At 36.0% G+C, this 13693-nt stretch overlaps 2 protein-coding genes across 2 annotated transcripts in view; both read left to right on the forward strand.

Annotated features, from left to right (window-relative positions):
- mcoln2 (mucolipin TRP cation channel 2) overlaps positions 1-3953 on the forward strand; it is a 9343-nt gene extending 5390 nt beyond the window's left edge. Inside the window, exons 10-14 of the mRNA XM_059569660.1 lie at positions 1-35; positions 185-307; positions 721-927; positions 1612-1766; positions 3112-3953. The exon at positions 1-35 is cut by the window's left edge and continues 67 nt beyond it. Of these exons, the coding sequence (XP_059425643.1) occupies positions 1-35; positions 185-307; positions 721-927; positions 1612-1766; positions 3112-3148 (557 nt within the window). The 3' untranslated portion in view covers positions 3149-3953. The remainder of the gene's footprint in view (positions 36-184; positions 308-720; positions 928-1611; positions 1767-3111) is intronic.
- Positions 3954-5244: 1291 nt separating this feature from the next.
- Positions 5245-12753, forward strand: LOC132159969 (lysophosphatidic acid receptor 3-like). Its single transcript, XM_059569661.1, has 3 exons — positions 5245-5434; positions 6124-6881; positions 11812-12753. The coding sequence occupies exons 2-3, from the start codon at positions 6140-6142 to the stop codon at positions 12141-12143; spliced, it is 1074 nt and encodes a 357-aa protein (XP_059425644.1). The 5' UTR covers positions 5245-5434; positions 6124-6139; the 3' UTR covers positions 12144-12753.
- Positions 12754-13693: the final 940 nt, after the last annotated feature.

Raw genomic sequence — 13693 nt, forward strand, 5'->3', positions numbered from 1 at the left:
TCATAAGATACCTGGGATACTTCGAAAAATACAATGCAAGTCAAAATGCACAAAATCACATGAATGTAAATGTATAGCAAGGTGATGCACATGTGTTTTACTGACCACTAGTCATATAACAGTATTGACTTCTTAAAGACTAATCATTTGTTATATGCTCTGAAATCGTTTTATGACAACGCAGGTGCTTATCCTCACTATGGGAGCAGCTTTACCAAAAGTCTTGCGCTTCTGCTGCTGCGCAGGAATGATCTACCTGGGCTACACCTTCTGTGGATGGATTGTCCTGGGACCCTACCACGAGAAGGTGAATAAAGCAAACAAACAAACCCACTGGCTAAATGTTTGTGGTTTGTATTTTATACTAGTGAAATATGGATGTACTGTAACATACTTCCTTGTTGTAATTCTGTAGTCTTTCTTATGTACAGTAGATGGCAGTGTATGTTGACTTATACTTTTTAGAAGCCATCTATTGACCAAACAGAATATGATACAGTATTACAGAATAGAATAGAATGAATAGAATACAATAATAGAACTTTTTATCTATCTATCTATTGTGTATACATATATGCACAGACACATAATTATATAAAGTGTTTTAATGAATACATGATGTATTTTGATACTGCCAGCTGTCAGTATTTCACAGTGGTCTCATGCACACTTTCTTGCACATGTTTTCTCCCACGCATTCACCAATGTCCTGTGGGTCAGTTCGAAGGTCTGAGTCGTGTGGCAGAGTGCCTCTTCTCTCTAGTCAACGGGGACGACATGTTCCCCACGTTTGCAGAGTTTGAGCAAAAGAACACAATGGTGTGGCTGTTCAGCCGAGCTTATCTCTACTCGTTCATCTCGCTCTTCATCTACATGGTGCTCAGTCTCTTCATCGCCCTCATCACAGACGCTTACGAGACCATCAAGGTAATATCAGCTTAACCGACTGTGACTAGTTTCTAGTATTTCTGCATGGTTTAGTGGTTAGCACACGTTCCAACACATTGCAATGCTTACATGGATGCGAGTTTGAACCGGATTGCAAACATTTCCAACTCTTGTTATCCCCCTTCATCCTATTATATTCTAGCCCCCTTCCACTATCCCATGAGAAAATAAACTGGCAAAAAGAGCAATCGTAATATAATAATTGCATTTAATTAATATTGAATTTAGGGTTTGAAGGAAGAGGCCCTATTAATGATATAATAATGGATCAAATGAATTTCTTGATTCTCTTAACATATTAGTTCACATGAAAATGAAATGTATTATCTTGTGCAAACAAAAAATGTGTCTTCCTGTATATCAAACACTGAAAAATTTTAAGTTTAGTTTTGTTCTTTTTGTTTTTGATTTTTGCTTTCGTTTTTATTTTTGTTTGTATTTTTTGTGGGTGTTTGTTTTTGTTTAGGTTTTTTTAGTTTAGTTTTGTTCTGTTTATTCGTTTAGTACGAAGTATTAACATAACATTAATACAAATACATAAATCGGAGTCATGACAACGTCAGAGTGAGTAAATTATGGTGTAATTTTATACTTTGCTTGCAGGTTGAATAAAATTCAACAGTACTTGTTTTTAGCACTTCATATCAACTCCTTTTTGTCTAGGGTTACCAAACGACAGGCTTCCCCATGACAGAGCTCCAGCGGTTTCTGATGGGGCAGAAGGAGGGTTTCCCCCTCCAGGGACAGGAGGTGGTCGGCACAGAGTGTGGTGAAGCTGAGACCATCCACCCTTCAGTTATGCTTTGTTGCTGCAAAAGGTACAGTATATATCACAGACATCAGCTGCAGGGCAGCAGTGTTTCCTCCAGAGCTGAGGTCAGCCCACTGTGGCATGAGAAATGGAATTAGTGGTGGGACAGAAAGACAGACACACCCAGCAAAGTGCTGATTACAGAGAAATGTTCTCTGTGGGAAAAAAAAAATTGAGAAGGCTTCCCCTTGCCTTGCAGGAACGATAAACAAACGAGAGTTTAGAAATGAAAAACTTGCCCCTATAACGATGCCCATTATTGTTCTGAGCTTCTTGTTTTCCTCTGGGGAATATTGCCAGAGCTTTTTGTCTTGTAACTTTCTAACTGTTATGGGTTGCAATGTGAGAAAACGTGAAACTGAACTCCAGATGGAGGACTCATTGTTTGCTTGAGTGTCATATGATGTAAAGCCTGGCTATAATTTGATAATGAGTCTAAATATCAGTTTAAAAGCCACTTATGCTGCACTGGGTTTCAGCATGGATAGTACAGTACTTTAGGATTGAATCGGGTTTTACGAGAATCTTCCATCATCTCTTCAGATTAGATCAACTGGTGTTCCTGCTCAACAAGTGGGCCAGAATTATATTTCATTTTCTTTTCATCTGGCAGAAAGAGGAACTTGTTATTCCTGGTCGGCTGAGTGATTCAGTCTATATTGGCATCTTTTATTACCCCCGATATGCATTTTCAAAATTATTCTTTAAAAGTTCTAAATTCATGTTTAAATATAAATTATATATGAATTATAAATTTCAATTTTAATTAAAATAGACCACATTTCTATCTATCTATCTATCTATCTATCTATCTATCTATCTATCTATCTATCTAAAATAGGTTTTTATTTTTATTTTTTATTTAAAAAAACTGCATTTATATTATCAAAAGTATAAAGGCCTGGGATAAAAACGTTAATAATGTAACACATTGTTACAATTTAAAATGTTTTCTATTTCAATATATTCTAAATGTCATTTCTTTTGACATTTTTGTAACGACTGTAATCAATTTTATTTAATACTAACCCCAAACTATCGAATGCAAACAGAATAGAACCAACTTGTTTTCTTGACAGAAAGACTTGCAGAGGCAGTCCAACTGAGGGAATTTACCTAATTAGCAACGAAACTAACCTGCAAAGTTTTCAGGACTCAAAAATTGAGTTTGATTAGGAATCTTTAGTTTCACTTCCTTTGGAAATCTGCACTGAAAAACCATCAGAACACAAAATTGTGCTGTAAGTTACTTCAGAGACAACAGGAACCATTTCAAAGACTGGTTTCAGATCATATATGCACAAATATATGAAATGCCAACTCAATATGCCTAATTTGTACTCTTTCTGCAGTGTTCCCAAAGACGACACCATCATTCTCATCGGTTGACCGTTGCGACAGATACGATGTTGAATCTACTGAAAACTGCAATGGATTTGCAGCTTAATAAGGGAAAGATTATGTGAACATGTTTACCTCTCCATGTACATGCTTCATGTACTACACTGGAAGAAAGATCTTCCTTTGAACGTGCCAATTTTATTATGATCCGGTAAGACCTGCATTAGCAAATGGATAAATACCAAATCATATCTGCCAAAGTGCACTACAATGCAATTAAGAGCAAAAAGAAATAAAGCGTTTTGTGGGACAAATGGCAACCGCAGATGATTTTGGATGCATTTTGATGTGCAATCTGTAAAATTATCCCCGTTTAATGTTGGATAGTAGAGGAAATCTATTTTATGATATTATTTATGTGGATTGTCTGCTCGTGTTTTACATTGGAGAGTTGCTTCAAATTACACATTTCCGTTGGTTTTCATATCAGCACTTTGGCATGTTACCTCAAAAGGTGTTTAGACATATTTGAAAGATAACGTTTCTTAATATTGTGCTTAAAGTATGTAAGGAATGGCTGTAATGCATAAGTGCAACACCAGAGTTCTAAGAATGAATTGCTCACTCAGCTGAGGCAACTTTTGTCTTGTTGGAGATGATCATACTTTATGATGTGAATCACTGCTCATTATCATAATCATCATCATCATCATCATCCCACAATTAACAGGGAAGGCAGACAAGTTCCTACGTGACTTGCTTTGTAAGCAATTGATCACTGGGAGAAAGACCTTGGGTGCGGGAATGGAAGATAATAAAGTATAATAAAGTATTTTGTATGTTCAAACTACAAGAGGCTCATTGTGTGTGCTTTTCTTTTTTGGGTCGCTTTGTTATTCAAAGCAGTAAAATTAGAAATCATGCTAAAATGCACTCTAGAATCTTGGTGACATGTTTTTTTGAGGGGGGTTGTTAAAAGAGAGAGTTTTGCAAAATGTGTTTTCTAGACCTCAAAAACCAATTAAATCAGAAGTGCTTGGTATTTAGAATGACGGCTTCACTTCTTGTTTCTATAAGAAATGAAACTCAGTCCTGAAATCTGATTTACCTGGTCTACCCACACCAACAATGATTTACTCTTATTTTATGTTTCAAATTAAACTTTTTTTTTTTTTTCCAGAACATCAAAGATTTCATACATTTACAAGAACAGTGAAGGCAGAGCAATAGGTACCAAAATGACAAATCTCTTTATGAATATAATTTGTACTGAAAAAAAAAAAAACAATAGAAACCATTACAGAATTTCTAATGGTTTCCATTACAAACCATCAGCAGTTAATCATTACCAAATGGTTTCCATTACGTAGTGTATTTTGGTCATATTCCATTAGGATTTATTGGTTTGTATAGGTTTTCAATACAAATTCTGTAATGGTTTCTATTATTTATGTTTTTTTTTTCAGCAGTACCCACAAGGAGCATTACAGTTTTCCAAAGAAACCACTAAGTTTATTGGAGTCAAAATGGTTCATACCGGTGTCCAGTAGATACTACCAAAAGTTTCCAAAGGTGTTCTAATGGTCCTTAATGGTATCCAATATTCAATACATGCCACTAGTAGAAAAAGGCTAATTACCAATACAGACCAACAGGGACCATTACAGTGTCCATTAAAACCAACAGAATTCCTATTAGAACCATTAAAAATTCTGTAATGGTTTTTATTGTTTTTTTTTCAGCAGGGAAGTATCTTCTATATTATTCATATCCTCAATGCATTTGACAATGCATATTTTCTTTTGTGACTGTTTAAATAATAAATGTTCAACAATATGTCCAATAAGGTAGACTAAGGTTAAATCTCAGTTGTATTATTGATCGAAATCTCCATATTTGTTAATATTCAAAGTTGTGGCTCCTCCCTTACCTCACACACCTGAGTAAAATTGCGTAACTTTACGAAATAGACGCTGACAAAGAAGCCACTCATAAACACGTCATTATCTACTTGACTTGAAGTGTTGTTCTTTAACCACGTTTTTTTACCTTAGTTCTTCGTCTCGTAGTGAGATAAAATGCAAACTTAGCTTGATTTCCTTTTCATAACGTGAAAAAACGTTTTATATAATTTTTTTTATGAACGATTGAAAGCGGTGACCACGCCCTCAATGACTATCCCTCACGCTCTCCTCCCTAAAACTCTCGAGCTCAAACTTCTTCAGATAACTTGACTCAGAGTTGCCTCGTGTTTGTGGTGTCAAGCCGGATTTGCGCGATACTTTGGACCACTAATGGAGAGAGAACTGAGAACCTGACGAGTCTGTGACTGTGGTAAGAGAGCTTTATATATCACTGCACGACTTTCGTACATTTTGGTAAAGTTTTTAAGGGGATGATATCGTCTACACTTGATTTAACTTGGGATTTGGATTGATTTGGTTTGTTTTGGTAGATCGTGCGCGGTATAACGTGCATGTAAACTGACATGTTAATCTGAAACAGCATTTAACGGCTCAGACTAAATTAGAGACTACACTACAATTTACAAGTGAAGACTAAATGTGATTAAAATGGAAACTGTTAAAAAATGTAAAACAAAAATTATAAATGCTACAGTACAAATTTTACATTTGACCTAAACATATTATTTTATTCTTAAACACTGAAAAAATGTTTGGGATTTAAAAAGCATAAACTATTTTACCTAAGTTTATAGTGTAATTATGGTAAAATATATATTTTGAATCCCTAAAGGGCGATTGTTATAGCATTTATTTGCATTTTATTGCAAATTTTATTTATTTTAAGTCAGTCTATCCATTATTTATTATGTTCATTTGAGTGTTTATGTTGCATTCTTTGTTTAGTTTATTGCGTTTTCGTCATGCATGTTCCAATTGTGGCATTTCCAGATAAATGATTTTCAGATGAATGACTCGTATGAAAAACAAACATGAAATAAATGAAGCTTTATAGTCTCAGACAATACAATTATGTTTTGTTTTTCTTTCCTATCATAGTGGTTTTTGTCTAAAGATGGCCAGGTCTAACGTTTGCCACTATGATCAGTACATGGACTTTTTCTACAACAACAGCAACATAACCTCTGATGACTGGGAGCAAACGCAGCTCATCCTGGTTCAGGTCGTTGGGTCCATCTGCTGTTGCTTCATCCTAGTGGCCAATGCCATGATTATTGCGGCGGTGGTGACAAACAGAAGGTTTCACTACCCCTTCTACTATCTCCTCGCCAACCTTGCCGCCTCAGACTTTCTCGCCGGGATCGCTTATGTGTATCTCATGTTCAAAACAGGGAAAATATCTCGCGATCTCTCCGTTCAAGCCTACTTCTTTCGGCAGGGTTTGCTGGACACGAGTCTCTCCGCATCTCTGATAAACCTCCTGGTGATCGCCCTCGAGCGCTACATCTCCATCATGAACTGGAAGGTTCACAGTAACCTCAACAAACGTCGGGTGACCCTGTTGATTGTCCTGGTGTGGGGTATATCGATATTCATGGGGGCCGTTCCTAGTTTGGGCTGGAACTGTATCTGCAGTCTGGACCTGTGCTCCAAACTGGCACCCATCTTTAGCCGGAGCTACCTGATCTTCTGGTCTGTGTCCAACCTAGTGCTCTTCCTCATCATGGTGGCTGTTTACTTAAGGATTTACATCTATGTGATGAGAAAGACTGTTGTCATGAACACGCACACTTCTGCAGCTATAAATCGGAAGAGGACGCCGGTCAAGCTCATCAAAACGGTGATGACCGTACTCGGTAAGTTCTGGAGATGTTCCCTTAGGTCTGGTCTTGTGAAACGGCTAGTTCACCCAAAAAATGAAAAAGTTCATATCGTTCCAGACCCCTGTCGGTTTCTTCCTTTGTAACACAAAGAAGATATTTTGAAAGTCAATGTCAGGGTAGCGCCATATTAAATTTTTTGACAGGAAAAGAAAAGAAATAGAAAAATAGAGCTTGCAATGGATTGTACTGTTGTTTAACACCATACCGATTGTTCAGCTGATGAAACCTCTTTCTGAGGGGAAAAAATAACTTTCTGTATTCAAGATCTGCATAAAACAAATGATAATTATGCGATCTAGGACCTTTATACAGTGCGTGCCATTGTAAAGACTGTAGTCTGTACTCTCACAGCCTTATTTTAGCAGTAAATTCAATATAGTATCTAGCCTCATTAAGGGCTGTTGTGGTTTTGGACCCCATTGGCTTTTATTGTATGGGCATAAATGTCATTCATCAAATATATTCTGGGTTTCACAGAAGAAGAGAATGCATACTGGTTTGTAGTGCTGTACTGAAATATTGGCTACTGGAAATACTAAATTTTCTGCAGTGGAAAACACTAGACCGAAATAGGGATAGGCCGGTATCAAAGTTATTAATCTTTGTTAAAAAAAAAAAAACTTAAATACTAAATCTTAGTTAATGTTAGCGCATTTAATAACACAGTTGCAACTTTCGCTTTTAACAACGTGTTATTTATAAATTATATTTAAATATCGGAAAACCTAAGACGAATGAATGTTCAGAAGAATTTTTCATTGGCAGTTTATGTTGTCTAATGACTTAACTAATGTTAACTAATGAAGCCCTAATGTTAAGTGTGAATGAACAATAAAGAAAAGTATTCATAAAATGCATTCCAAATTTGGAATAATTTGTAATTATATAATTATTTACGGTATTTAGAAGTGCCCACACTAACATATTGTGCATATTCATCATCGTGATATATCGCATTACCGAATACCGGCACATGTTTAGCCGAAATGGCCAAAAACAATATTTTGGCAGTTTCAGACTTTCAGTTGGTGCATCACCCCAAACCGAAACTGAAACTGTGACATTCGATTCCAGCTTCTTTAAGGATGTGAACATGTCAGCTTCAGCAATATGTCAAATTTGTTCAAATGAAATATCGAAAGGCACCTTGTATCTGAAGACCTTTTCTACAACTGCTTTAGTTTATCACCAGAAAACACAAAACCCTGAAAAAATGACCAAAATGCCCAAATTTACCCGAACTAACTACATTTGGGTTGAGCAATTGATTACATAATGTTCTTTCCTTCTTTTTTTCTTTTCTCTTACTATAACAACACTAGATTACTATAATCAGCCTGATAAAATGGGAAGTGAATTCATTGCACAAATGAAGCACATTTAACGACCCTGTGTATTCCAGTCTGTGATATGTATCAGACTGTATCATCACTTCTCAGTCACTCAAAGTTCAATGGCAATTGCAATATATGTTGGTTTATAGTTTTCCCACAAGCCTCCACAGCTCTAATGAGCTGTCCAAAGTCCACGCCTTTAGTCTCTAAGCATGATAAACACTGCCAGACTGCTGAATGTTAATTGAGCTCACAATGGAGCCTTGTGGGGTCTCAAATGTTTCGTGCCAAACTTGTAACCCACTCGTGTGTGGATGATATGGGAAAGGGTTGGTAAATATTTCTTCAGATTTATTACAGACATGACAAATATTTAGACTGGAAGGATATGATCTCATATCCTGTTAACCATGGGCAGGCATCTACTACATACACATATATTTTTGGAAAAGGTAAACTTGAATGAGGAGATGAGACAAGAAACTAAAGAGTTAACACACAATGGAATGCAAGAGTTAACAATGACACGCAAAACACAAAACCTCCCACCCTTGCATTAGCTGATTGCTATCAGAAGCGCAAAGGTTGAATTTCTTTTGCTTTTTGTTTTTCTTTGTCTTTTATTATGAATTGTGCCGCTCACCATCACAAAAGCTGGTTTGAACGGGTCTGAGCAGGTCTTTTTGGAGAAATTGCATGTCGCAGAGAAGAAAAGCTGGTTTTTATGCCAGTTTTTAGGAGTAACTCTTACTGCTTCAAGTTGCAGATAAGGCCAAAGTGGAGGAGTCGTCTGTTCCCTGCACAACAGGCTTCCTCCAGGCCTGTGTCATTATCTTGCACAAGGGCGATCTTTACACTGCCTGTCATCTGAATCAAACCACCAGCATGAGTGGCCTGTGGCGTGAAGATCCACTGCCCAGTACTCATCAGTTATTTCTTGAACGAAGCAGATAAAAAAGGCAGACGCATGCTGCATTCCTTCTTTGCTGTCTTGTCGCATTTTTGGAGGTAAAGGTTACTAATCCATTGCCCAACTCCTCTTTTGAGAAATACTTTGTTAAAAAACAGACAAGAAACCTTCAGTGAAACAGTACCTGCTTTCTTTGCTGTAAATATTAACTTGCACATGCATAAATGGTTATTTTCTGTGCAAGTCCAAATAGATAAAAATTACAAGCATCACAGGATAATTTAATGTGTGTGTATAATATATATATATATATATATATATATATATATATATATAATGTGTATATATACATGCATGCATGCATACAGCTGATGCACTTTTTGAGTGTCAAGCATTTTGTAAGTAAAAACTCCCTTCAAAAAACAAACGCTGCCTTATAATATGACACAATCACAGCCAGCAAGAAAATATGTGATGTGTAATGTACTGTTATGAGAAGCAATTAAATTTCATAGAGGTCGGGGCTGCCACAGTAGAAAAAAGAAATGCAAAAAGAAATAGAAAAAGAAATGCTAGTTAGTTCCCCAAGAAACTCTGCGCTCACAAAACCTTTGCGTTTCCCAAGAAACTCTGCGCTCACAAAACCTTTGCGTTTCCCAAGAAACTCTGCCCTCACAAAACCTTTGCGTTTCCAAAGAAACTTTGCGTTCACTCACAAATCTTTTGTTTCCCAAGAAACTCTGTTTGCTCGCAAAACCTTTGCATTTCCCAAGCAATTGTGCACTCACTCACAAAACCTTTTCTTGGCTGTTGCTCTCAATTTCGTTCCCACAAGGAAATTTGTGTAAACTCACAAACGCTTTACATTCCTCTGAGAAACTTTGTTAGATTGCACAATTTTCAAAGTGTGCGAGCAAACTCTACTTGGTGTAGGATTGGTTGTTCCTTAACAACAGATGTATAGCTGATTCTTTTTTATTTTATTTTATTGTTTATGCCCGAATGCTGTTCCATCTGTAGCAGCGCTGCCACTATATGGGCTTCTTTTAAAATAGTTGTGGCCCCTTTGAGGCTCTGTTGCCCTGTGGTACCCAACCCACTGCTGCTGTTCGTTATGCCATGTAATAAGTGCATATATGTCCTTCTCCACAACCGCTTAATAAGATTAAAGGGAAAGAGTGTTCACTTAAATGGCAAACTTAATAGAAACCACAGAGAAACCCCATTTGATGAGGTTTAGTCATAACCTCAGAACAGTATAAAGCATTTCTGGTGCCAAATAAACACATTTCTCACACCTTACAAAACACTTTTAAACAGCATGTGTCATGTTTTACAGTAAACTATCTAAACTTCCTTAAAACAAGTTAAATTTGCTATAGAAACAAAATCAAATGTATTAATTATTTAAGATTTCTCTTATTTTATACTGTTAAAAATGACTGATTAAGAAAATGATTTTTCTTAGTGAAACGGGTTTTGTACGGCTCTTTCAGGAGAAGCTCCAGCATCTGAAAACAACCATCTCCTTTGTTCATTTCAGTGCTTCTGAGTGTTTTCTAATCTTGAAAGACGTGCCAGGACATGTACTTCACCTGAGATTGCTCCTGTTTGTCCGAGGTTGTTTTGCGGTGCAGGCAGGATTTCATAGGAACTTGAAAGAATTTAGGGGAACTGTGACTAAAAGCAGCTTTACTGCTGTGAGTCACTCTATCAAGGCTTGAAAAGGGTTTTTTGAACATGTTGGGACAGAAATGCATTCTCTTAAGTGTGGTTAAAACAAACAAAAATCACTGCAGCATCTACAGCAGTTCAAAATGCAATATGTGTAAACAGTTAATCTTAGAGGTGCATACTTTTTGTGAGATGAGACACAAATTGTGGAACTTGTCACTGGAAACCAGTGGCTACTTTCTCTGTTTTCATTTCCTTTAAAGAAACCAATACAAAACAAACAAAAAATGTAGAAATATCAGCACCTTGTTTCATAACCTTGAACACATGGTGAATAAGGTTAAACTGTCGTTAATGTATAAAATTATGTATATGTTTTATATGTAAACACAAACATGTAAAAATGTATGTTTAATGTATGTGTATGTTCATACATTTTTCCAAGGATACTTTTTTAGAGATTAAAAAATTTAATCTAAGCCTAATTGTATCCAATGTATAATTTAAACAATAACATAATGAAATGTTTACATTTTTCAGGATTTTCTGTATTTTATTATATATTAAAAGAGAAATAAAATCTCTAAAATGTGCGTATACTGTATAATAAGTGCTGTCAAAATTAGCTTGTTAACACAGGCGATTAACTTTCCCAGTTTAAAAGCAATATTTAATGCAGGGCCACTCAAAACTGCAGCTTCTGTCTCATTTTTATTTTATTATTATTATTATTATTATATTTTTTGACAAAAATTGCGTTTTAGTTTCAGAACATCATTAGAACCACATCAAACAGGAGTCTTTTCAGACGTGTCCTCAAATACAAAAAAAATGGAATGATTTAGTTACTAATTTTTATTTTATGCCAATTTTTTAGATATTTGTAAGTACAAAAACATATCTGTAACGTGTATGTGATATCTCCAAATATATATGGTTTTATCATTAATAACCATTAAACCCTAATGTTTGTTCGTCTCGTTAGGGGCGTTTGTGATCTGTTGGACTCCTGGACTTGTGGTTCTGCTTCTGGACGGACTTAAGTGCGAACAGTGCAACGTCCTGAAATTCAAACGCTGGCTGCTGCTCCTCGCCGTCCTCAACTCCGTCATGAACCCGGTCATCTACTCCTACAGAGACGAGGAAATGTGGACCACCATCAAGAACCTGATGCGTTGCGATCGCAGCGGGACGAGGCGGCAGAGGTCGTCCAAGGCCAACATTCAGCGCAGCTCTGGTCGGGAGACGACCAGTAGCCTGAAAGAGAACACCGCAGAGGACAGCAAGGTCTCCACACAGGAGATGCTGAAGTCTTGAAGGTGGGCCGGACTCGTTTTTGACTCGGTGAAGACCATTTTTATAACCCTGATGTGCCATTGCTCCTGAACTCTCCTGAGGTCTGCTCTCAGGGAGGAAAAGTTAGAGCAGATCTCAAAAGGAGTTTGATGACAGTACAAAGCAATGCACTTCTATTAGTGATCGTCGCCCGCATTAATGCCTGCGTGCAGCATGTCTGAGCATGTGCACTACCCACCGCACCACACCTCCCACAGCAATGCACTTGTAAAGTTTCACTTTATCTCATTAATTCAGCTTCTGACCATTTCTCAAGATCCGAGACATATTCCATTCGTATACTGTTTTGTCGTAAATCTGTGTAAATCTCTTAATAATTTTCTATGTATACTGTACTGTTTAAAATGAGTCTTCTGACTTTTGAAAATCTAAAAATGGATGTATCTAGTTTGTAGATCATATGTAGACTTGATGTAGATATCAATGTAAGCATTTGAGAGATTTCATATGCATTTCGTCGTCTTCAAGTGTGAGAACAGTTTTTAATGTGTACTCTCGAATATTAGATTTTAAATATTATAATTATAATTATGCAATACATGATTAAGTGGTCAATAATGCCCATGTAAATACATATTGGTATTGCTAATTAGTTTTTGTGGTTTCATGTGTAAAAGATTCCCATTATTCAATATTACACAATTCAAATTCTATAAAATGTAGCTTATTTCATGTGAACTCGCTGTGAGGGGGAGAAAGAAAAATTATCTAAATTTGAAAAATCAGTTGGTCATGTTAACTGCAGTTACAATGTAAATGAGATTCTCTCTCTCTCTCTCCTTCTCTCTCAATGTATACACGTGTGTGTATGTATGTATGTATATGTATATATATATATATATGTATATGTGTGTTCTTCAACTAAAATACAATGATGTTTAAGAAAAATGTAATGTTTTATTTTTTTTTTGTATGATTTTTATGGAAGTCTTTTTACACTTCAAAATAAAAAAGACGATTTTATTTATTCAAATTTGTGACTATTTCGCCGAGCAGTGTGCTATTGTAACTAAAAATAACTATAAAAATATATTTTTTTAAAATACCTCCCAAAAGATCATTTAAAGCTATCATTGTGTTAAACGTTTAGGCTACAACAGCCTAACATAAAGTATGGAACATCAAATAAAATAATTTGTATTTTTTGTTCATGCAATGAAAGTCACTAGTGAGCAAAACAGCCTAGTTACCGACAGTCTTGCAAATGCCTCATTTTAGGTTATGCAAAAGAAAGTTAGTCATTCAGGTAAATGATGACAGATTTTATTTATTTATTTTTGGTAAACGGTCCCTTTAATGTTTATATATGTTTATATACAGGTGCATTTCAATAAATTAGAATGTCGTGGAAAAGTTATTTCAGTAATTCAACTCAAATTGTGAAACTCGTGTATTAAATACATTAAATGCACACAGACTGAAGTAGTTTAAGTCTTTGGTTCTTTTATTTGTGATGATTTTGCTCACATTTAACAAAAAACCACCAATTCACAATCTCAACAAATTCGAAT

The sequence above is a fragment of the Carassius carassius genome, chromosome 16, assembly GCF_963082965.1.
Source record: "Carassius carassius chromosome 16, fCarCar2.1, whole genome shotgun sequence".
Taxonomy (NCBI): Eukaryota; Metazoa; Chordata; class Actinopteri; order Cypriniformes; family Cyprinidae; genus Carassius; species Carassius carassius.

What these genes read in the sequence shown, in the direction of transcription:
- LOC132159969 (XM_059569661.1), top strand. Translation starts at nt 6,140, where the DNA reads ATGGCCAGGTCTAACGTTTGCCACTATGATCAGTACATGGACTTTTTC. An exon ending in AACGGTGATGACCGTACTCG is followed by an intron (nt 6,882 to 11,811) that starts GTAAGTTCTGGA and finishes TCGTCTCGTTAG; the next exon opens with GGGCGTTTGTGATCTGTTGG.